Raw genomic sequence first — 22,211 nt, forward strand, 5'->3', positions numbered from 1 at the left:
TATTGTCCCCGTTTTATAGGTGAGGGAACAGTTTAAGAGGCTTCCCCAAGGCCACCCTGCCGACCCAGGTGGCGCCGGCATCTGCCAGGCAGCCTGCGGGCCGACCTCCCTTCCCTGCGTGGTCTCCGAGGCCCAAGCCCTTTCTGCTTCAGCAGGCGACCCCCAGAGTGTCTGAGGAGGGCCGGGTTCGGAGCCGGGCGCCGGGGAAGGGGCTGTGGGTCCCATCCTCGGGAAGCTGAGAGGATGGCCCAAGACCACCTGATGAGTAACTGCGGCGGGGCGGGGAGGAAAGCCCTCTGACCTCAGAACCCGTTGGCACCACCGAGCAGATCGGGGTCTCTGAGGCGGGAGCTGGTTGAGGGGTTGGGGAGAGGAGATTTGCCAAGACTGGGGCTGGAAAACTGATTTGGGAAATTTAGATGAGCCATTTGTACGTGCGGAAGGTGACACCCCGAGAGGTGGAGCGGCTGACCGAAGGCCACACGGTGTCCTAGCAGGAGTGTGATCCGGGTGAGAGCCCCTGGTCCGGGGGCAGCTGAGCCACCCTCCGTCCCAAAGAGGAACTTGCCCCTGGCGAAGCTCTTCCCTTGTCCACATTCTCACGTGTGCCTGGTGTGGTCTCCCCCCAGGCACTGCAGCAGAGCTGGGACTGGGAATGCCGGTGAAGTGAGCGGACGAAGAAACAGGCCGGGAAAGGGGCAGGGCCTAGAGCCCAGGCCTCCTGATTCCCAGCCCGGGACCAGGGGGAAGTGTAGGGTGGGTTGGCACACAGGCCCACACAGGAGTGGTCTGCTCTTGTAGAGCCTAAGCCCTGAACTGCGGGGCCTGGACCCAAGTCCTGAGCATCCCCCAGAGGAGAGAAGGGCAAAGACCCTGCAAGATCCCGGAGGGCTGACTGCCCACCGAGTACAAACACTGCCCTCGTCTGGCTGTCCCTAGTACTGCACACCCCTTTATTTTAATAAATTGATCGAACACCTACTATTGTAACAGCTACTATTCACTGGGCACCCATATTGTGCAAAGCCCCATGTCATGTGCTTTACACACTTATGCCACATGCTCACCAGGGGCTGTGGAAATGGGCTTTGGAATCATCATTTTACAAATAAGGAAACGGTGTCAGTGTGGTTAAGCCACTTGTCCAGGGCCACACAACTAGCACAGAGCCAAGCTGGGGCTCCAGCCCGGGTCTGTCTGCTTGCAAAGGCAGAGTTCTCGCCTGCTCTACCACATCGCCTCCCTGCCCGCCCTGCCCTGGGCTAGGACTTTTCCACTGTAATGTCATCATGTCAATCGTCTGGAACCCAGCACTCTTGTTCCAGAATCAGGGTCCAGCCAGCCGTTGGTGAGCAAGCTGGGCCACAGGTACTGCCTCTTCAGCGCCTTCAGACTGAGTCGGGATTGGTCCTGGGAGCTGCGGCACAGCCAGTCTGGAGTAGGTCAGGAAGGCCCCCCCCCCCCACCCTGGGCCCCCACCGGATGCACGGACCGCTGTAGAGACAAGAAAGCAGGCAGCCTGGGACGTCCTGGGCGCAGCCAGGACTGCCACACTGCAGGGTGGAGGCTCCCTGACAACCTCAGGAGGAAGTGTTTCTCAGCAGGGACGCTGCGGGCCCCTCCATGACACGGTGTGGCCTTCCCTGGGGCTCCAGGGCCCCCGTGAGGCTGCATGGTCCTCTCTGTGGCTCCCGGGTTGCTCAGTGACTTCCTCTGTCTTCTCTCCTAGCTTGCCCGTCTGGAACCTTCAAGGCTAACCAAGGGGACGAGGCCTGCACCCACTGTCCCATCAACAGCCGGACCACTTCAGAAGGGGCCACCAACTGCGTCTGCCGCAATGGCTACTACCGAGCAGACCTGGACCCGCTGGACATGCCCTGCACAAGTATGTCTGGGGCCCTGGAGGGCAACATCCAAGTCCACAGTCACCTGCAGAAATGCCCAGAGCGAGGGCTGGGCTGCTGTCCCGCTATAGCCAGTCCTTCCTAAGAGAGGAATGGCCAGTACCTGGGGGAGGGGAGTGGAGCACTGGTGGCCAAAGGACCATCCTGGGGTGTCCTGGGGTGGTTATGTGGCCAACGCGCAGGTACCACGGAGCAGGCATTGGGCTCCTTACCTCCTTCTGCTAAGTCACATGGATGGAGGATGAGGTCAAGGCCTGGGTGCACAGAGGGACGGAGAATGGCAGGGTTGGCAGGGGAAGAACCAGCGCAGGGGGTGGCAGAAGAGGCTGCCCAGTGTCCTGACCTGGCAGCGGCTGCCTGAGTCCCAGGCTGAGGTTCTCTAAGACAGGGTGACTGCGAGGGCAGGGTCACAACCACTGTGTCACACAGGAGGGGCATTCAGCTGCAAGTAGCAGAGAGCTGAGCCCAGTGGCATGCACGCAGGGACTTATGCTCTCATGGACTAGAAGCCCACAGATTGGCAGTCCAGGGGTAGTGTGGTGAATCCATGGAGTTCTCTGGGACCCGGCTGCTTCCCTCTGCTCTGCCATCGTGGTGTGTGGTTTCCATCTGGCAGGTTGCTTCATAGCCCAACGTCGCTGCTGAAGCTCCAGCCATCACACATGTTCTAGGCAGCAGAAAAGAGAAGGATAAAGGGATGTCCTACAGCTGTCTCCTTTTAAGAAAAAATCCTAACCTGTAACTTCCACTATCATCAGTTGCCAGCACTTCATCACAGGGGGCTAGGAAATAGAGTCTCTTTAGTTGGACACATTGCCACCTGAGTAAAACTGGGTTCTGCTCTAAGGAAGGAGGGGAAATAGCTTTTGGGTGGGTGTGACCCCCAACACAAAGAGACGGTCCCTAGTTCCAAACACCAAGGAGGCTGGCATCCAGGGAGAAAGGTTTAAGCAGATGTGCAGCAGGATGAGCGTTATCTTCTAGAAACGTCTCTCTGGTGGGTGGAGGGGAGGCAGTATGTGCGGGAAGCTTTTGGGGGGGGGGCGTGGGCTGGAACCAGGGTGGAAACAGCTCCCCGGCCCCCACTGATCGACACCCCTCCCCCTCCCCAGCCATCCCCTCTGCACCCCAGGCCGTGATCTCCAGCGTCAACGAGACCTCGCTCATGCTGGAGTGGACCCCGCCCCGGGACGCGGGGGGCCGCGAGGATCTCGTGTACAACATCATCTGCAAGAGCTGCGGCTCCGGCCGGGGCGCCTGCACCCGCTGCGGGGACAACGTGCAGTACGCGCCCCGCCAGCTGGGCCTCACGGAGCCCCGCGTCTACATCAGCGACCTGCTGGCCCACACCCAGTACACCTTCGAGATCCAGGCCGTGAACGGCGTCACCGACCAGAGCCCCTTCTCGCCGCAGTTCGCCTCCGTGAACATCACCACCAACCAGGCAGGTGAGCGCTTCCCAGGCAGGCTCCAGGGGCAGCGCCGTGCCAAATGGGTCTCCTGCCAGCCCTCGTTAAAGACGCCCTCACATCTGCGGTTTCCTCTCTTCAAAGGCCGTGCGTGTGTGTGATCCAGCCACCGGGGAGCGTGCTCCATTGTGGTGGCGTTTATGGTCATTGCCACCCCTTGTTGAGCGGGTGTTATCAAAGGGGAAGGTGAAGCTGCTGTAACGAAAGGGCCCGGTGCTGGGGGGCTTCGAGAACACAGAAGTGCCTGGCTCCCCCATGCAGGAGTCCAGGGGTGCACCGTCCAGGTCAGCAGGGTGGCTCTGACCCACCCTCCAGGAGGGCTCCTTCCACCTTGCTGTCTCGCACCTTCTGTGGTCAAAGCCGGTGGCGGGTGCGTCTGTGCCCTGGCCCGCAGGAAGGGCGGGAGAGAGAGGACCCCGGGCATTGACAAGGTTTTAAGCCGGGAAAGCCGAGGTGGCACCTGCCACTTCTGTGCCCCTTCCACTGGAAGGAGCTTGGTGCTGTGGCATTGCCGAACCGCAGAGGAGGCTGGGAAGCGAAATCTCTCCCGGCCTGGCTTAACTCCGTCTCCGTGGACGGTGGGCAGGCAGACTCCAGTGGGCGTCTAGCGGTTCCCACAGGTGCTTTCTTGGAACGTTCAGCCCGCTCCAGCCTAACTGCACCAGAACTCCCCGCCCCCACGTTCACCTTCAGTCACCCTTCCCGTGACCCCGCGCCGCCCTCCACGGACCCCCCTGCCTGCCTTCACAGCAGCAAAAGCTGCCAGGCCAGGAGTCTCACCTCCTCCCCCGAGTCCCTCTTAAGTCCATTCCACTTAGGTGTCCGGCCCCTTCTCTCCTCCAAGACCACTGTCCTCAGGGGCACCTGAGACCCCCATGTGGCCAGGTCCAGGAGACGACTGCAGCCTCGTCCCCCAACCAACGGCCACGTGAGGTTTTGAAGGACTGCCTGGTGCCTGTGGGTAGAAAACCTTCTGGTTGGCACTGTGAATACGCCCCTCAGTTAGTCCTGCAACAAGCCTTGCCCAGCCCCCTCGGCGGGTGCGACCTGGGCCCTGGCCCGTGGAGGGGGGAGCTGAGGGAGGCCAGGCTCCAGGAAAGCAGGGGCTGGGCTATCCAGCCCACACAGGTCCGGGAAGGCCTGCTAGAGGAGGCACGTGCACAGGCCCAGCAGAAATCTGAAGGGGGTGATAGAAAGAAATGGAGTTCAGGAGGTCGGGAGGGCGTGCACAGGGCGCAGAAGGGGAGAGGGCAGCCGGGGAACCTGGTTGAGGGGGGCTTTCCACGCTTGACCTCGCTGCCTCCCCCTGGCCTCCTTGAGTAGGAGGCATCTGTGTCCCCATTTTACAGACGGTGCTCAGACAAGTGCAGTCACAAAGCAGGCAGGACGAGAGGCAGGGACTCACCAGGTCTAACAGACTCCAGTGCTTGGGCTAAACCCAGGGTGCGTCCAAGGAACCTCGGGTGCGGCTGTGGGTCTGACTGTGCGTGTGAGTGAGTGTGTTTGGGGAACGTGTGCGCCTGTCCTGTTGTCTGGGTGACTGTGTGTGTGTGACTGCACGTGACCTTGGCGTGTGGCTTCGTACCAAACTGTGCATCCATGAGCACGCGCTCGTGTGTCTGAATGTGGTCTGCCCATCAGTGTGTTTGTGTCTGGAGAGGAGTGTGGTTCTGTGTGTGAGTGTCTGTAGCATTGCTGTGGCCGAGAGGGCAAGCGTCTGAGCGTGCACCTGCCATTCTTGAGGATGCCGCGGATGCACTCAAGTCCCCCTCGGCCTGGGGTGCGGATGGAGCCGCCTCAAGGTGGGCCACCCGAGGAGCCTCCAAAGACAGCAGCTGCTGGCAGAGGCACCGAACAGACCGCGACGCGGCAGCTGTGCGCCTCTCCAGCTTGACGAGGCCCCGAGGCAAGGGAGCCAGGCTCCCAGGGGGAGCGGAGAGGTGGGAACTCTTTTCAACGGGGAGACGCTGGAGTTCCCCAGAGCCCTTGGATTTCTTTCCCTGGCTGGGGGTGGGAGGGCCCTCCCAGCATCCGTGTGGGAGCCCTGGGGCAGGACTGCCTGCTCCAGAAGCCTCAGCGTAGTAGTAGCAGTGAGGATGGAGCCTGGGCTGTGGCACGGAGCCCTCTCATCTAGAGCTGGAGGCTCCCGGAGAAAAGCAATGGTGCTGAGTGGAAGGGAGGGGCTTTCAGAGAGGAGGCACAGGGGGCGGAGCCCTCAGGATTGAGGGACAGAGGCTGTGCCTAGTCAAGTGTGTCCCAGGCAAGCCCTGGGTTAGGAACAGGACCTGACTCTGAACCCCAGCTTTGCCATTCATTTGCTGGGTGACTTTAGTGTATTAGTCAGTTCTTGCTGCCATAACGCTGCGTAACAAAACTGCCCCCCAAACTCAGTGGTTTACAGCAGTAAACGTTAATTTTTTTCACTCACTCGTCTGCGGGTCAACTAGGGTTTAGCTAATCTGCACAGGCTGTGCTGGGTAGGACTCCAGGACATGGACTGGATTCAGTCTGTTCCCTGTGTCTCCTCGCTCTCGTCGGACCAGCAGACTCCCAGGCGTGCTACTCTTGTGGTGCATGGTGGGAACACACCTGGCCAGGCTGGGCCATGCCACCCAAACACCTGTCTTGCCCACAGTGAGTGGGCCCTGCGGAGTTCCTCAGCAGAGGGTGTGGGTGCGTAACCCCGGCACCAAGAGGAAGAACAGATAACCAATTCGACTTATCACACCCGTGGAAATCACTTCCTCCCCCTGGGCCTTGCCTTCCCCCCCAGACTGTGCATCAGAACTATGGGAGAGCTCATCAGAATATAAGCTCTGGACTCTGCCCCAGACCTGCCGAACCAGAACCCCAGCAGTAAGCTGAGAATCTGGTTTTTATCAAGTGGCTCAAGGGGTTCTTACCCTCAGACACATTTGGGAAACCCAGGTCTAAGGGAGTCTAAGCCCCTGTGAGCCCCTCACGCTCCTGGACAAGTGGCACTCCCATGGATGCCCAGGGCCCAGCTGGGGCCCGTGCAGCCACACCATGCCTTCGTCGCGTGGTCCCCCTTTGCCAGGTGGGGACATGGGAGCCCAGAGAAGTTGAGTCCTTTAAGCTTAGTCCCACCACTGAGTGGTCTCAATGAGAATTTGAACCCAGCGTGATGGGACTCCAAGTCCACACTGGAGAGGACACGGTTCCTGTCCTTGCAGATCTGTGTCCTGGTTGGGAAGATGAGCCGTGGACAGTCTGCATACAAGATGGCATGAGTGAGAGCCCCGGGAGGGGTCAGGGAGGTGCAGGAGGTCACAGGCAGCAGAAGTCCCTTCTTCCTGGGGAATGGGAGAAAGGCGCACCATGGAAGACTTCTGGGAAGAGGAGGCATTTGAGCTTGATTTTGAAGAAGGAAGAGGCTTCTAACCTCTTCCTTCACCCTCCTCCCAGGGAGGGAGGTGTCCCGGGAAAGGGACGTACAGGAGGCAGGCCAGAGGGAGAGTTCTCCTTTTTTAAAATTTTTTTTTTCTTCCTATGCCTCCTAAGCATCAGATTCCTGTGCCACAGGGCCTTTGCACGTGCCGTACCCTCCACCTGGAGTGCTCCCCTCCTTCACCCCGAGCCTTCCTTCAGACCTTCACGCACCTTCATCGACCTCCCTGACTTGATCACATGCCCCAGCACCAGGGCCCTGGAGTTCCGGGGGCTGAGTGTTCGCCTCATGCCTTAGATCATCTCCTTCCTGTCTGTCTCCCCGACCATGGCCACTCGGTGGTCACAGTGGGGCTGCTTTTCCTCGCCGTGGTTTTCCGGGCACCCACCCAGACAGGGGCGCACCCCAGCGAGTGCTCGGGGGCCCTTGGCAGCAGGGCTCCGAGAAGCGTGGGGCGAGGTGGGGTGCGGAGGAGCACGGCCAGGCTGGAAGGCAAGACCGGGGACTTGATTTCCCGACAAATGCATTCAGTGGTAGGCTTTAAATCAGACCCCAAACTTCAGTATATAAATATCTAGCTCGTTGCCTTAAAAGGAGAAAGTATTTCTTCGGGGCAAATGACTGGGCCTTGCTTGCAGTCCCAGAGCTGTCCGAGCTGGGGTTGAAGTCAGAGCTGTCTCCTGACTCCGTGAAGCCGTCATACCGTCTCTGAACCATACTCTGCCGTTCCAGAGCGCTGTTCTGCCCCGTATGTGCGAATCCTCTCAGGCACGCCCGAGCAAGGAGGCCGGGCTGTGTATCCCAGGCCCTCGGAGAGGTCAAGCGGACTCCCAGGCTCACACAGCTGGGAAGGAGCAGACCCCGGAATTCAGCCTGGCTGTCCGGGGCCCGGGCCCTCCACACACACAGATAAGACCAGAAAGGAGGGGAGGCCAAGCCTCAGGGTGGGTGTCGGGAGAGACTCTCCGAGGAGGAGGAGGAGGAGGCTGCGTGTGAGCTGAGAGCCGAATGAGAAAGCAGAGACAGCCGTGCAGACCTGGCTGTGTGCGCCGTGCCAGTCACGTGGGGCTCGTCCTCAGGGCCGCATCCTGTCCTTGGCTGCCCTCCAGGGCGGCACAGGACACGATTTCCCCCCCAGCAAGCTGTGAGCAGCCGCACCTCTGCCCGGGTTCCAGAGCAGGTGGGAAGGGGCAGGGAGAGGCTGGGCTTTGGCGCCTCACCAACCTGTCTGGCTTTGGATCAAGCCTGGCTGCCCACCAGCACGTAGCTGTGGACGAGTCACTTAGCCCGCGTCTTCCTCGTGGGTTTCATCACCCCGCCTTGCAGCACTGCTGCGAGGCTTTGAGCTCCGTGCTCAAGGTGCCTCACAGGCTGCTGGGCACAGGCAGGCTCTCAAAAAACGGAGATCATTCTACAGTCACTCGCGTCTTAATAATAGCTCACGTTTACCAAGGGCTCACTCTGTGCCAGACGCCGTTCCAAGTCCTTAGTGATGAATCTTCACAACACTGTGAGGTAGGTCCTATTATTATCCCGTCGTTTAGGCAAGGGAAGCAAGGCGTGGAGAGTTCAGGGACTTGCCCGTGGTCGCCAGGCAGTCAGTGGCAGAGCCTAAATAATTATGTCGCTGCATATTCAGGGCTCAGTAATGGCCAGAGCAAGCCTCCTGTGGAGGTCAGGCGGGCTGCATGGATGGGCCCGTCCCCACCACAGCCTGGCGGGGTGGGTGCAGCCTTTGGGGCTGCTGGTACTGAGCAAGTGCACCGTTGACCAGTTAGGACACTCCCCTGTTGTCACGTGCCAGTGGGTCACATGGGAGAAGAGGCATCAGTTCCTGCCTTGACAAACTTGGCCATCAACCAGCACGGCCCTTCCCAAGCTGTGTGGCCAGGCTCTACCGGGAGACCTCACTTCTCTGAGCCTCAGTGTCCCCGCCTTCAGAATGGGCACGTCTCTCTCATGCCAGCTTTGTCAGATGGTGTTCAGATTAGTGAGGATGCCGTGGAGCACCTAGGACCTGGTGGGTGAACAGTTACGTGATGGCTAGGCTTAAAACAACATCAGATGGTGTGTTTGTTTGTTGTTGCTACTATACCAAAATCCTGCAAACTCCGCAACTTGGAATGACACACCATTGTCACCTTAGAGTTCCGTAGGTCTGGAGTCCAGGCCAGACCTCATCGGGCTAAAAGCAAGGTGGCGGCAGTAGGCCATGCTCCCTTCTGAGGCCCCACGGGATGACCCCTTTCCTGGCTTGTTCGGGTGGTGGCAGAATTCAGTGCCACAGGGTGGGAGGAGCAGGGGCTCCGTTGCCTGGCTGGCTGGCGGCTGCAAGCTGACCTCTCTGTGGGCCTTGCCCGTGGCCCCCTGCCTGTTAGCAAAGGGGCATCGAATGCTCCTCACACTCCAGCTCTCTGCTCTCTGACCCTTTGCTGGGAAAGTTTCCCCTCTTTTAAAGGCTCAAGTGATTAGATTGGGCCTACCTGGGTAATCCAGGATAATCTCCCGTCTCAAGAGCCATCACCTTAATCACATCTGCGAAGTCCCTTTTGCCATGTAAGGCAAACATGTCCACAGATCCCAGGAGTAGGACGTGGGCGTCTTCGGGGGGCCATTATTCTGCCTACCCCATCAGCACTGGCAGGGGCCTTGCAGCTCAGCCAGTGTAAACACCTCCTTTTATAGAGGGGAAAGCTGACGCCCAGAGAGGTTCCTAAGTGGCCGCTCGAGATCACACAGCGGCTCCTCGACAGAGCCGGCCTCCAGCAGCCCGGCCAGGTAACTCCACTCCATGTGGCTTTCTCGCTGAAAGGCTTTCAACTTTGCAAAGCCCCGTCTGCCACCGCGCTCTCCTCTGATCCTCCCGCCCTCCCGGGGGGCGGGCACACCGTGGCTTGGTCTCTGGAACTGGCATGAGCATGGACTCACTTACCCCTCTCCCCGGGGGTGGTGGGGATCAGAGAGAACGGGGCCAAAAAAGCCCCTGGTGAGGCCCGTGCCTGGGGAAAGGAAGAGAGAGGGAGAGAGCACGTCCCTCCCTGGGCCGAGCCCTCTGGCGGCATCGTCCTCTTTGATCCTCCCAAGCGTTCTGCAGGGAAGGCAGTGCCGACCTGGAGTGTCAGTTAAGATTGAGTTTGGCTGCATGTAACAGGAGGAAAAGTAACAGGTAACCGCGGCCACGGTAATGCTGTTTAACGATCAACCATAAAACCGATGGTGGAAAAACAAGAAGCACTTATTTAGCTCAAGAGTCTCCGGGTGGGCTGGATGGGCCCTGGCGGGGAGCATTCACATGTTTGCATTCTGTTAGGGCTTTATGGCATGTTCGGGGTTGACTGCTGTCAGCTGGTTAGGAGTGGCCCTGGCTGGGGCAACTGGAACAACAACTCTGCTCCGTGTGTCTGGGCCTCCAGCAGGTCAGCCTGGGCATGTTCTGTCTTGGGCAATCACAGAGAACCAAGAGAGTGGGCAGATACATGCCAAGGGGTTTCATAAGCCTCTGCTTATAGCATATTTGCTTATATCCCATTGGCCAAAGCAAGTCACATGGCCAAGCCCAGAGTCAGAGGCAGTAGGGACTATATGAGTTACAGCACAAAGGGTATAGACATAGGGAGGCAATTACCACAACCAGTCCACTCTCGTGGCTTAGACAAAAGGGAGGCTTGTTTTTCTTATGTAAAGGATGTCACAAGATAGGAGTTAGGACAGCTCCACGGAGTCATCAGGGATCCACGCTTCTCGGCACACAGCTCTTTTTATCTTTGTGGGCCAAAATGGCTGCAAGAGCTCCAGCTATCACTTCCACATCCCAGGCAGCAGGATGGAAAGAGGAGAGTGAGAAGGGTCAGACTCCTCCCTTTGAAGGAGACTTCTAGAAGTCACACACTTCTGCTTATATCATAGGCAAGCACTTCTAGCTTGTAATACAGCCACTTCTAGCTGCCAGAGTTTGGGGGAAAATGTAGTCTTTTATCTGGGCACAAGGTGCCTAGCCAGAGTTCAGTTAATTTGAGAAAGAAAGAAAGGATATTTGGCACGCGGTGAGTAGGCATCTGCCACACCCCATTTCATAGCTGAGGAACTTGGGCTCAGGGACAGAAGTAACTTGCCTGAGGTCGCACAGTCGCCTGTCCTTAAGAGACCTGAGATCCGAGCCCTGAACGCTGCGTCCTCTCCCCTGAGCCGCCATCACCACCCGCTTTCATGAGCCTCTGCTGAGCATTCACACGGCTGTTTGAGAGTCTGGCGGCCCAGACAGCTACACGTGGCTGACGGCCCCTGACCCCTCACTGTGGGCCCAGTCCTTTATACTCAGGTCTTCATTTGACCTCCCAGCGTCCCTGCCATTGTCCTCATTCTGCAGAGGAGGAACCGGGGCACGAAGGGGTGAGGTAGGTTGTCTGGGCTACCTGATTTGAGGCCCAGGCTCTTGCCATCTTGCCAATCCAGGTGCTGGGTGGGAAGGACTGGGCTCCTGCGGCAGCCACAGGTGGGGCCGAGGCCATTCAGCAGCCCGCTGGGCGATGAGATGTGCCCACGGCACCCAGGCCAGGGCCCGGCCTCCGCCTGCTCAAATCCCGCCTGCAGGCAGGGCCTGGCAATCAGGGGGAGGGAAGAAGTAGCCTGGTCCCCACCTGACCCGACCCCAGCCCTGCCGCCTGTGAGCTGAGGCACTCCAGGCAAGAGACTTGACCTGACTCTCACTGGCCTCCTCTGTAGAGGGAGGGAATGAGCCCCTCCTCCACCTGCTCTGGTGGCAGCCGGTGAATCTATGCTGGGTGAAGGGAAGAAGGAATGAGCAGAGGAAAAGCCAACTGCCGCCCTAGACAGGCGCTTTTCTCAGGGCCCGGAAAAAATATAACATCTCCTGGGCCCCTTTGTTGTTGTTGTTTGTTTTCTGTCCCAAAATGCGTTCCACAGATCATAGGCTCCAAATGACATGAATAACTGTGACGTGAGAAAAGGGCTGGGAAGCCCGATGACACTTACACTGCCAGGTTAGACGGGGCGCCCCCTGCAGGCCTTCCAGAGCCCGTACACTGGAGTGCACGCGTTGCATCTCTCACAAGCTAGGCTCCAGTGCTCCGTGCGTCCGGGCCACAGAATACCTTTTCTTCGTAGAAAAGCGCCACCCTAGCTCCCATCCTCACCTTTCCTTTTCCCTGCCCCACACACCTCGCCAGGATCATTGGTCCAATCCAGAAAGAAACCCGGGCCCATTTTGGGAAGAGTTGTATCTGTGCGAATTCTGTTGTAAGAATTACGGTCGGGTTACCCAGAACTGCAGCTGGGTCCCGGGAGTTAACAGCATTGCTACAGGTCTAAGAGACAGACACTGCGAACTGCTGTCCTCTACCAGCCAGGAGCTCTCGGAGTCCCATCTCGGGCCACAAGTTCCCGCCGCAGACCCCAGAGGGCGTGAGCACGGGGACGGACAAGGGGTGTGGCGTTGCAGGCCGGCTTTCCTGCAGGAAGCCCCGTGTCACGGCAGCAGGTCAGGTCACAGGTGGACACGAGAGTCTGAGGGAGAGCGAACTGTTAGCGACTGTCATACCAGCCACACCATCTTGCCCTGGCTGCTACCTGAATCCAGGGTGTGGCCCCAAGGTCAGTGTACTCAGCCAGATTCCTCAAGGGGCTAGAAGTGGTGAGAGCCTGCTTGTCCTTCCCTTCCTTCCTTCCTTCCTTCCTTCCTTCCTTCCTTCCTTCCTTCCTTCCGCAAAGACCAACCAGGTACCTACTCTGAGCCACACACTGTTCCAGGCACTAGGAAGAAAGGATTGAATAAAAGAGACCGGGCCCCTGCTCTCAGAAATGTTAACGCTATAAAGGAAAGAAAGAGGGTGTGAGGTGGTGAGCGACTGGGGAAGGCAGGTGGAGGGGAAGTCAGGGAGGGCCTCTCGGAGGAGGCAGCAGCTTAGCTGAGACCAGAATGAAGAGGAGGAGCTGGCCGTGGAAGACTTTAGGGAAAAGGATACCAAGCAGTAACACCGTGAGGCCAAGACCCTGGGCAAGGAATGACCTTGGTACGACTGGGAACAGAAAGGCAGCCAGTGTGGACAGCGCTGGGAAGCGTGGGGGTGAGCGGCAGGAGGTGGCAGGTGCCAGGCCGGTGGGCCTTGAGGGCCGTGAGGAGCATCTGTGTTTTATCCGGGGGCGGTGGGAAGCCGCTGCGGGCTATCGGTGGGAGTGAAGACGTGAGAGAGGCTGTGGGATCCGAGAGTCTGGGGCGGGGGTCTCCAGTGGCAACTTCCCACTCCCTCTGAGCTCACGGGGTCCTCTGACTGGAGGAAGAGTAAAGGCTGAGTGTAGGGGTCTCCTTCATTCCTCAGAGCTCAGGGCTGGAGAGGCAAAGCTGAGCAGGGCCAGGGTCACAGGCCTCCAGACTTCCTGCCTGTCAAAGGACCCCGGTCCCAGAAGGCCCTAGAGCCCACCTCGCCAGCCCCTCCATGCCCTGAGGGGGAAAGGGAGCCACACACAGAAGTCTCAGCTAATGAAGGGATGGGATGCTCCCCCAGGGCTTGCTAGAGGCCGCAGGGCCCCTTACCACCTGCTCCAGCCAAGCAGGCCCCGCCTGGCTGGCCTCCCCCTTCCCCTCTCGGCCACAAGCCTCTTTTGTGCTTGCTCCCTGGGGCTCCATCTCCTTGCAGGGGTCACAGGACATCACTGACCCCATTGCCCTGCCGGCATGCCCGGCTGGTAATTGAAAATACCAGAATTCCCCGAAGACCAACTTACAGGGAAACCCGACACCCCAGGGTGGGCAGCGGGCGGCAGGAGGGACGGGAGAACATCCAGCTGTTCCCTTTTCTCCGCCGTTAATCCCCCTGGATTCCGGGAGAAAGACCAGCCCGGCCGGGGCCCCCTTAGCCGGCCTTGATCATCTTCCCAGCAATGCCGCCTCCTTGCCACACCCAGGGACACGGGGCTTACAGGATCAGAGCCGGGCTAGCTGCCTGTAACCCAAGTCTGCCAGCTAAGCCCTCCAGGCCCAGACCCCCGTGGCCGTGGGGGGCCTGCCCCCACAAACAGCTGAGCCGGAGTCAGGGTGGGCCGGGTGGGTGGTGGGCGAGGTGAGTCAGCAGGAGCCGGGTGAGGTTAGCCTTGCAGCAACGGGATGGGGCCTGGAGCAGCGTGTCCTCAGAGCCCTCTGGGGTCCGCTGCTTCGCAGACCGCCCCGGGCAGCGAGCATCAGCCCCAGCCACAGGCGGGGAAAGGAGACGTTGGACCCAGGGGAGCCTGGACTCTCACCCCAGCTCCACTGCCTGCTAACTGGGTGGCTTTGGGCCAAGTACCTCACACCTCAGTGTCTCCCTTTCCTCGTCCATAAAATGGGCATCATCATAATAATAATGATAACAGCCTCGTGGGGCTGACGTAACGGTTCAGTGAGCTAACTGACACAAAGCATTGGGAAAGGGACCCAATGGAGAGTGAACCAGGAAGTGTTAGGTGTCAGCTGCGGGGCTTCTGTTTTTCTTTTTTTGTGCTGGGCGTCACTGGACATACAGGGACTGTCAGGACGACAAGCTTGATGGCAGGCTGTGTTTTGGTGGGGGAGCAGGTCATCCTCCTGTGCCTCTCCAGCGCCTCTGAATGGGGCAAGCGCCTCGGCCGGGAGGTCGGGCCCACCTGCTTGGCAGCCTTGGCCCTGCGCCTCTTGGGACTGTTTGTGCCTCTGTTTCAAGACTCCCTGAGCCTGTGGGCCCCAGGGACGGGCTAGGCTGAGCAGTGAGAGGGGCGGTCCTGGGCAGAAGCCAGGCTGTGAGACGCAGTGCGGTGGGTAGAAAATACACTGGACTAGCTGGTCCGGGCTCCGGTCCCCGCCCCATCGCTACCTGCTAGGTGACCTTGGACAGGTCACCTCCCTCCCCTAGCCCTGAATCTGCTATTCCAGTGGGGTCCACGGGCCAGCAGCATGAGCAGCGCCTGGAGCTCGTTGGAGCTGCAGACTCTCGGGCCCCACCCCAGACCTGCAGAGTCAGAACCCCTGGGGGGTGGCGCCCAGCAATGCGACTTTTCACAAAGCTGCTTGTGCCCCTCAGTCTGAAAAGTGCAGTCATCTGTGGGGACACCGTCTACCGCTTTCCTTCCTCGTTGGGAGGAGAAATCAAGGGGAAAGAGGCGAAGGGAGGAGCAGTGTCCCTTCTTGGGCCTGGATCCCCTTGGCCGAGTCCCACAGTGGGGACACCTGGGGCCCCACATGGGTCCGCCTGCACCCTGTCAGCTCCTCAGGGTGTGTGACCCCGACTAGATGTTTCCTCTATCTGGTCCCGCAGCTCTCCCTGGGCACCCCAGCATGCCCACCCCAAACCCTGACCTCTGACCTCTCTTCCAGCTCCGTCGGCTGTGTCCATCATGCACCAGGTGAGCCGCACTGTGGACAGCATCACCCTGTCGTGGTCCCAGCCCGACCAGCCCAACGGCGTCATCCTAGACTATGAGCTGCAGTACTATGAGAAGGTACCTGAGCTCCTGGCACCCTCCCCACCCCCGGCTCCCTGAGGTGCCTCCCAGGTGAAGGGGGGCGGGGCCTGGGGTCCTACTGTCCTGCAAGACGAGACACACCGGTGAAGCAGAAAGAGCACTGGCCTCAGAGTTAGGCCCCCTAATTCCAGCGTCACTCCTCCCTGGCTGCGAGGCCTCAGGCAGGTGCCTTGACCTCTCTGAGCCTTGCCTTTCCAGACTGGGGGATCAGGCCAGCCGTCTCAGTGAAATGCGGCGCTCACAGCCCTTTCCCCACCAGGACCCCCGCCTCTTGACTTCAGCCGTCCTCAGGTTCTGAAAGAAGCGCGTTTCCAAAAGGCTGCATCTACTAAGCAGTAGTGCACCCACCCGTGGGTACATTTCACCCATGAAATGGGTCGCTCACCCATTGCAAAGCAGAGGTTTGGCACTGCTCGGGAGAGTTTCTGCACAGAGAGTGGAGCTTCCTCCTGTGTTGCCCTGATTCCGGCTAAAACACTTGTTTTCGTTTGCCTGCGTGCCCTTTGTATGGAGACAGAGTGCTTTCTCTTTGAGCTTTTAAATCAGACCTTTGCGACTCCCTTCGGGAAGCTCTAAGGGCCAGGGACCCAAGGTTGGAAGCCATTGGTGTAGTAGAAGGAGCCCTGGACTGGAAGTGAGAAGCTGTAGGTTCAAATCCCAGCTCCGTCCATAGCCAGCTGTGTGACCTTGGGCAGGCATCTTTCCTCTCTGAGCCTCAGTTTCCTCCTGTGGCAAGGGCAAATGAGACCACCGCTCTTACAGGGGGGTGTGCAGGTCAAAGAGAAAAAGCAGCTGTACTGCCGGCAGGGTGCCTGGGCCTCAGCAAAATGGAGTGTGCTTTCCCTCTCTCCCTCTTCTGCCCTGCCTGCGTTACACTGGGCAAAGGCTTGCACAATGGGCCGCCCGGTGAGCTAAGCACCCCTGGATGTGAGACCTGTGCAATACGGGGGCCAGGACAGAGCAGCGGCACATCAGAGGCCCAGAACACTGTCTTCTGACTCGTGACTTTTCTTACCTGTTCCCTAAGGTGCCAAACAGCCACAGAGGCTGTAGGAGCCCCTGGAAAAGCTTTCACTGGGCTCCCTTTCAGACTACAGTGTAAATGACTAACTACAGGAAGTGCTTTAGTTGAGGCCACGCCTACCAGGAACTGGAAAAGGGTGGAAAGGCTCTCCCTAAGGGCTAAGAGGAAATAAGGTAAAGGTAGGTCCAGCCAGCCCTGCTGGAGTTCTGCCTCCCTGAGACCCAGCCAGGCCCTTCCCCTCTACTAGCTGCTGGGTCACCCAAACCCTGGTGAGTCTCAGGGGTTCATCACATACCTCTCCAGCCTCACACAACTGGTTTATTATGGTTTCCTTGCTCCTCCCCTCCTTTTGGCAATGCATTCCTAGAGGCCAGGGACCACATCTGTCCCTTTCACCACGTTCTCCTCGGTGCTCTGGGCCCGGCACCGAGGAGACACCTAATAGATGTTGGTTGAATGAGTGAGTGATGAGGCCCTTCCATGGCGTGTTCTTCGGGGGTGGAGACCTTGCCCTTTCTCTACTGTGTCCCCAGGGGATGATGGGAGGGATGCAGCTCCACCCCTTGCGGGGCCCTGCGGGGCCTTGAAGGAGCTGGGCCTCGAAGGCAGCAGAACCGGCCTCTGCCAGGCCCAGGACGCCCCACGCCCTGTGGGGCAGTCATGTCCACTTCCTCTGGCAGGGAGAACTTAGCAACTCAGAATTCAAAAAGAAAAAAAAACCTAATTAAGAAGCCTTATGATTAAATGAAACCGAAAGTGTTTGTCCCCAAAGACAGGATCGGAAATGAGGAATACCGGCACAGGTCCTGCCCACGACCCATTTCCTACCGAGACGGGCGGAAGTGGGGAGGCTGGCGGAGGTGTGAACCAGGAGGCAGCTCTGCCCCACTTTCCACCGCGGCCCGGGCATCCCCAGGCCCACGCCAGAGGCGGAAGAGCAGCGGCCCCTGCAGCAGCGGGCCCTGCAGCAGCCACAGTGATCTCCTGCTCACTTTTCATGAGCGCTCGCTCTTCGCTGAGCACATCACTCCCATCACCTCATGCGTTCTCTTAGCGTTGCTACTCACCGCGCTGGGCAGGAAGGGGAACTGAGGCCCAGAGCAGTTGTGTGGCTCACCCAAGAGCACCCACCTGCCCAGTGGCAGAGCAGGGGCTTGGACCTGGGCTCTCACTCTTCATTTGGCTCTCCTGCCTCCCGGTGTTCTCCCAGGGATGCTTCTGGATACCCTTTAAGAGGTGGACAGGACCAGGCTCCGATGAGGGAGTTGCAGCATAAATGACAGGCCTGAGGTCTGGCTATGAGAGGTGTGGCCTTTCTTCTGTCAGCCCCTCCCCCCAGGGCTGGGTGGAGGAAGAGACTGGCTGGGTCAACATTCCCTGTCACCACCGACTTTGCACTGGGTGCCAGGAATACCAGGAGTAAACAGACACGCCTGGGGGCCTTCTCTTCACAGTCCAGGGGAAAAGTCAGGTTCAGATACAAGTAACCATTAGATAAGATGTGATACAAGCCCCAGAAAGGCCAGCAAAGTTTCCGTGGGGGCACTCAGGAGGAGCCCATAATCCTGGCAGAGGTGAGAGGGAGTCTTCATTCAGACGACATTGGAGCTAAGCCTTGAAAAATGCCAGGAGCTCACCAGACAGACACGCGATGAGAGCAGGGTCATTCCAAGTGGCGAGAACAGCATGTGCAAAGACCCTGGGGCAAGAATGAGCTGGCTGCACTCAGGGAACAGAGAAGGCAAGTGTGGCAAGAGCAACGTGAACCAGGGGGAGATCGGTAGGGGCGGGATTCGGAGAGGGAGCCCGGGCCGACTGTGGTGGGCCCCTAGGCCTTTGGAGCTGGATTCAATTTAAAGCACCACACGAAGCCATCAAAGGTTTCAGATCATGCGTTCTGACTCAGATTACTTTAAAGATTCCTGTGGCTCGCTTTGTGGAGAATAGACTGTAAGGGGTCCCGGGAACACAGGTAGACCCTGTACAGGGCTCTCATGGGACACCAAGTGAGAAATGCTGGCGGCGTGGAGCTGGAGAGTTGGCAGCAGAGAGTGAGAAACCAACAGATCCAGACAGTTGTTTGAAACTCAGAGGATCAGGGAAGGGTGATCGTCAACTCCCGGTAGACGGTGAGGCTTTTCCTGGGGCAGCTACGGGATCGTGACTTGCAGGGGGAGGTGTGATGCTTGCCAGGAGCGGGCAGGTGTAGCCAAGAACAGACAGGAGGGTGTGCGGAGGAAGGACAGCGTGGAAGGACCAGAGAATGGCAAGATTTAAGGAGAGAAAGCAAAAGCAGTTGGTCAAAGTGTCAGAGGAGATGCCGGGAAAGGGGTGGGAGGAGAGCCAGGCGCAGCTCCTGTCCCTGGCCCCTCAGGGGAGGGAGGCTGTGACGTCCCAGCCACCACCACCTCCGCCTTCCAGGGTCAACCCCACCTGCAGGGGCGGACAGCCGGGCTGCACTCGGTGAGATTTATTTCTGACAAGTCCACAGCCCGCTCTTACCTAACACTTCAGAATCCTCCTGGTGCCCACAATTGATTTCTTTAATTAATGCTCTAGATCTTCCCAAGTAGGGAGGTTCGATGCTGGCCGTGCGGCCCCACATGGGCCCCACTCCTACCGCCTTCCCTGCTTTTCCTTTCCTTCTTTAGAAAGGGCTCTTTCGGAGCGGGCTCCCCAAATGGAGACATTTGGCCTCTCCCCAGCTTCACTGGGATTTCCCAGCCTGCCTGGAGCCCGGAGCTGACAACCGCTTTGCTGGAAGTCTTCTGGAGGCAGCTGACAAAAGGTGTCAGCTAGACCAGGGCTGGCCTTTTCCACCGGTTCCGGCCCCGGAGGAGGTGGCCTCTTTTGGCAGCTGCCCCGAAGCATGGATTCATGTTCCCTTTGGCTCCCCAAGAGCTCAAGAAGAAGAGTCATTTGTGAGGCCACCTATGGCGGACAGGCCCTTGTAGGTCACATCCACTTATGTATATATTCAACAGAAATTGCTGCTTGGCAGAAGTGAAGGGAAAGGACATTCCAGGCAGAGGGAGCGAAGGCTGGGGCAGGAGGGGGTGAGTGAAAGTCCAGGCTGCGTTCCGGGTATTGCCCAGTGTACGTGGAGCAGTGTCTGCATGGGGAGGTTTGTTCACTCATTTGTTCACTTGTGCATTCACTCATCCACGGGATGGACATGGGTGATGACAGCCGACAACCACGGGGATAGCCACCACTCATTAGGTCCCTCTGTGTGCTAGAGACTATGCTAAAGGCTTTCCCCGTTATCTCCTGTTGGGTCTCTACAACCACTGTGTGTGGCATGTAGTGGCATCATCCCATTTTAGAGATGTGGAAACCGAGGCTCATAGCTCCTAAGCAATTGCACCCACCGTCTCCTTGGCCATTAGTCTCTAGGTATGGACTCAAACTACGGATTAGTGGGTTTCATGCTCAGTTTCCTCCTCCAGCCCCTTGGTGTTTCATCCGTATTCACTTAAGGACACTCCTGGTGGGAGAGGGGAGTGGGGAGGGAGGGAAACTGTCGGAGCTCTTGATCAGCTCCTTCGTGCCAGGGACTAACTGATCAAATTTTATTTTCACAGCGACCCTGGGTGGTTGGAATTTATGGTTTCATTTTCTGGAATAGAAAACAGGGCTCAAGGAAATGAAGGGTCTCCCCCAAAGTCACCACGCAAGCAAGTGGAAGAACTGGCCTTTGAAATGACTGCCAATCCCCTGCCGGGCCCCACCTTAGAGAGGGGACCCACTCAGACTGGTCCTTCGTCCTCCCGAGCCACCTATGCCGCTGGCGGCTATTTCCCAGCTCCCTCGCATGATAAGGAACTTAAAACTTGCAGCCTAAGTGGGCACCCACCCAGTCTGCAGAATCCATCCCTTTCTGCAAGCTGGAGAGAGATCCCATGTTAGACGGCGGCACCTAGTGGCCAAGCCTGGTAGTGCATCCTGGGTTCGTAGGTTATGAATAGGTCTAACATTCGTTCTGTCAGTAGTTAGTGAGCACCTGTATGAGCAACGACCTACAGTGTGCAGGGCCCAGGGGTCCCAGAGAGGAATGAGATAAGGTCCCTACCCTCAGGGAACCCACAGTCCTTAGAAGAGACGCATGTATATCAGAACAATAGGCAGGAGAGCAGAGGATGAGCCCACAACCTCTGGCTGGGGTAGCTGGGAAGCCTCCCCAACAGAGGCAGGCCTGGACCAACAAGGAGGGAGCTGCCAGGCGGAGGAGGAAAGGGTGTTTCAGATGGGGCAGCAGCACTTGCAAAGGCTCAGAGCGTCCAGGGAAGGTAGGGCTGTGAAATAAAATACATCAGGGTTACATTTGATTTTTTTAAAGATTTTATTTATTTATTTATTTATAGAGAGAGGGGAAGGGAGGAAGAAAGAGAGGGAGAGAAACATCAGTGTGGTGTTGCCTCTCACGTGGGCCCCTACTGGGGACCTGGTCCACAACCCAGGCATGTGCCCTGACTGGGAATCAAACCGGTGACCCTTTGGTTTGCAGCCCACGCTCAATCTACTGAGCCACACCAGCCAGGGCTGAATTTTTTAAAATAAGTTTCAGTATCCATATACATCAAAGATTGCATGGGGCATACTTATACTAAAAATGATTCCTCTGAAACTCAAATCTAACTGAGCATCCTCTCCTCTTGTTTGCCAGCTCTGGCGGGCCCCCCCCCCACCCAGGGAGAGGGGACATAAGAGCTGCACATGGCCAGAGCTGGAGGACATGGGGGACGTGGCAGCAGAGACGGACAAGGGGTGGGTCGGGAGGGGTCTGGAATGCCAGGCCGAGGGGGACGGCCTTCACCCTGTGGCTGAAGTTAGGGTGCTAGGAAAGGCCTCTGCACGCGAGACCCCGTGCTTGGGGCAGGGGGACAAAACGCACCCCCTTCCCCCAGGAGCTGACAGTCAAGGAAGTGAGACAGGCCTGGGCCCAGGACGAGGGAACAAGGGGATGTAGCAGAGCGCTCCCTTCCTCTGGTACCCACGGCGAGTGCTCCCGGGCTCACAGGAGAGGACACATCCGGCTTGGGGGTCAAGGAGGCTTCCTGGAGGAGGGGGGAGGTGATCTGGCAAAGGAAAAGGGGCTCCCAGTCTGCCACTGCCTCCTGGTATGGGGAGGAGGGGGCACTCAGAGGTCCTTCCCCCCGACCCCCACCCCATAGCCCTCACATCCCAAGCTCTTTCTCACCTCCTTACCTTTGCACCTGCTGCTCCTTGGCCAGAATGCCCACCCCCTTCTTTGCCTGGGTGCCTTCTGTTTGTTGCCTAAAATTCCGCTGCATTTGCCCCCACTCTCCAGGGAACACTCCTGACTTCACTTGATATCCCACACCCAGGCCAGGTCACACGGCCCACACCCCGTTGCGCTTACCCTACCCCTGTAAGCGTTTTATACACATTAGTTCATTGCATCCTCTAAACAACTCTTAAGGTAGCTAGTATTATCCCCATTTCACAGTTGAAGAAAAGGAGGCATAGAGAAATTAAGGAACTTAACCCAAGGCCACAAAGGTAATAAGCCGTAGAATAAGGCTCTGAACCCAGGAAGTCTGGCTCCAGTCCCTGATCTCAGCCTCGGCACTACAGTAGCTCTGTAGTTACAATTACTGTCTGTAATCACACCACTCACCTTGAATTGCATTGTTTCGGGAGAGTGTCCAAGGGCTCTGTGCATCCCTGACACGTACATGATTGGCATGTACAATCAGATGTGTATGTTTCCGCTTAAAGGTTCATAGCGTTTCATTAGCATCTCAGACAGGTTCTGGATCCTCAAAGGGTTAACATCTCCACACTGTTTGCTTTTCTGAACTGGGCTCTCCGAGGCCAGGGCCTGTGCTTAACCTCTGTGGGTCCCCGGTGCCCAGCCCAGGGCCTAATGCAAAGAGGGTATTTGGGGCAGG

At 58.2% G+C, this 22,211-nt stretch overlaps 1 protein-coding gene across 3 annotated transcripts in view; it reads left to right on the top strand.

Annotated features, from left to right (window-relative positions):
- EPHB2 (EPH receptor B2) overlaps window positions 1-22,211 on the top strand; it is a 173,541-nt gene that overhangs the window by 132,722 nt on the left and 18,608 nt on the right. For all 3 annotated transcript variants that reach the window (XM_028512179.2, XM_036025507.1, XM_036025506.1), the window contains exons 4-6: window positions 1,730-1,885; window positions 3,017-3,352; window positions 15,124-15,248. In XM_028512179.2, coding sequence (XP_028367980.1) covers window positions 1,730-1,885; window positions 3,017-3,352; window positions 15,124-15,248 — 617 coding nt within the window. The remainder of the gene's footprint in view (window positions 1-1,729; window positions 1,886-3,016; window positions 3,353-15,123; window positions 15,249-22,211) is intronic.

This window comes from Phyllostomus discolor, chromosome 5, assembly GCF_004126475.2.
Source record: "Phyllostomus discolor isolate MPI-MPIP mPhyDis1 chromosome 5, mPhyDis1.pri.v3, whole genome shotgun sequence".
Classification (NCBI taxonomy): domain Eukaryota; kingdom Metazoa; phylum Chordata; class Mammalia; order Chiroptera; family Phyllostomidae; genus Phyllostomus; species Phyllostomus discolor.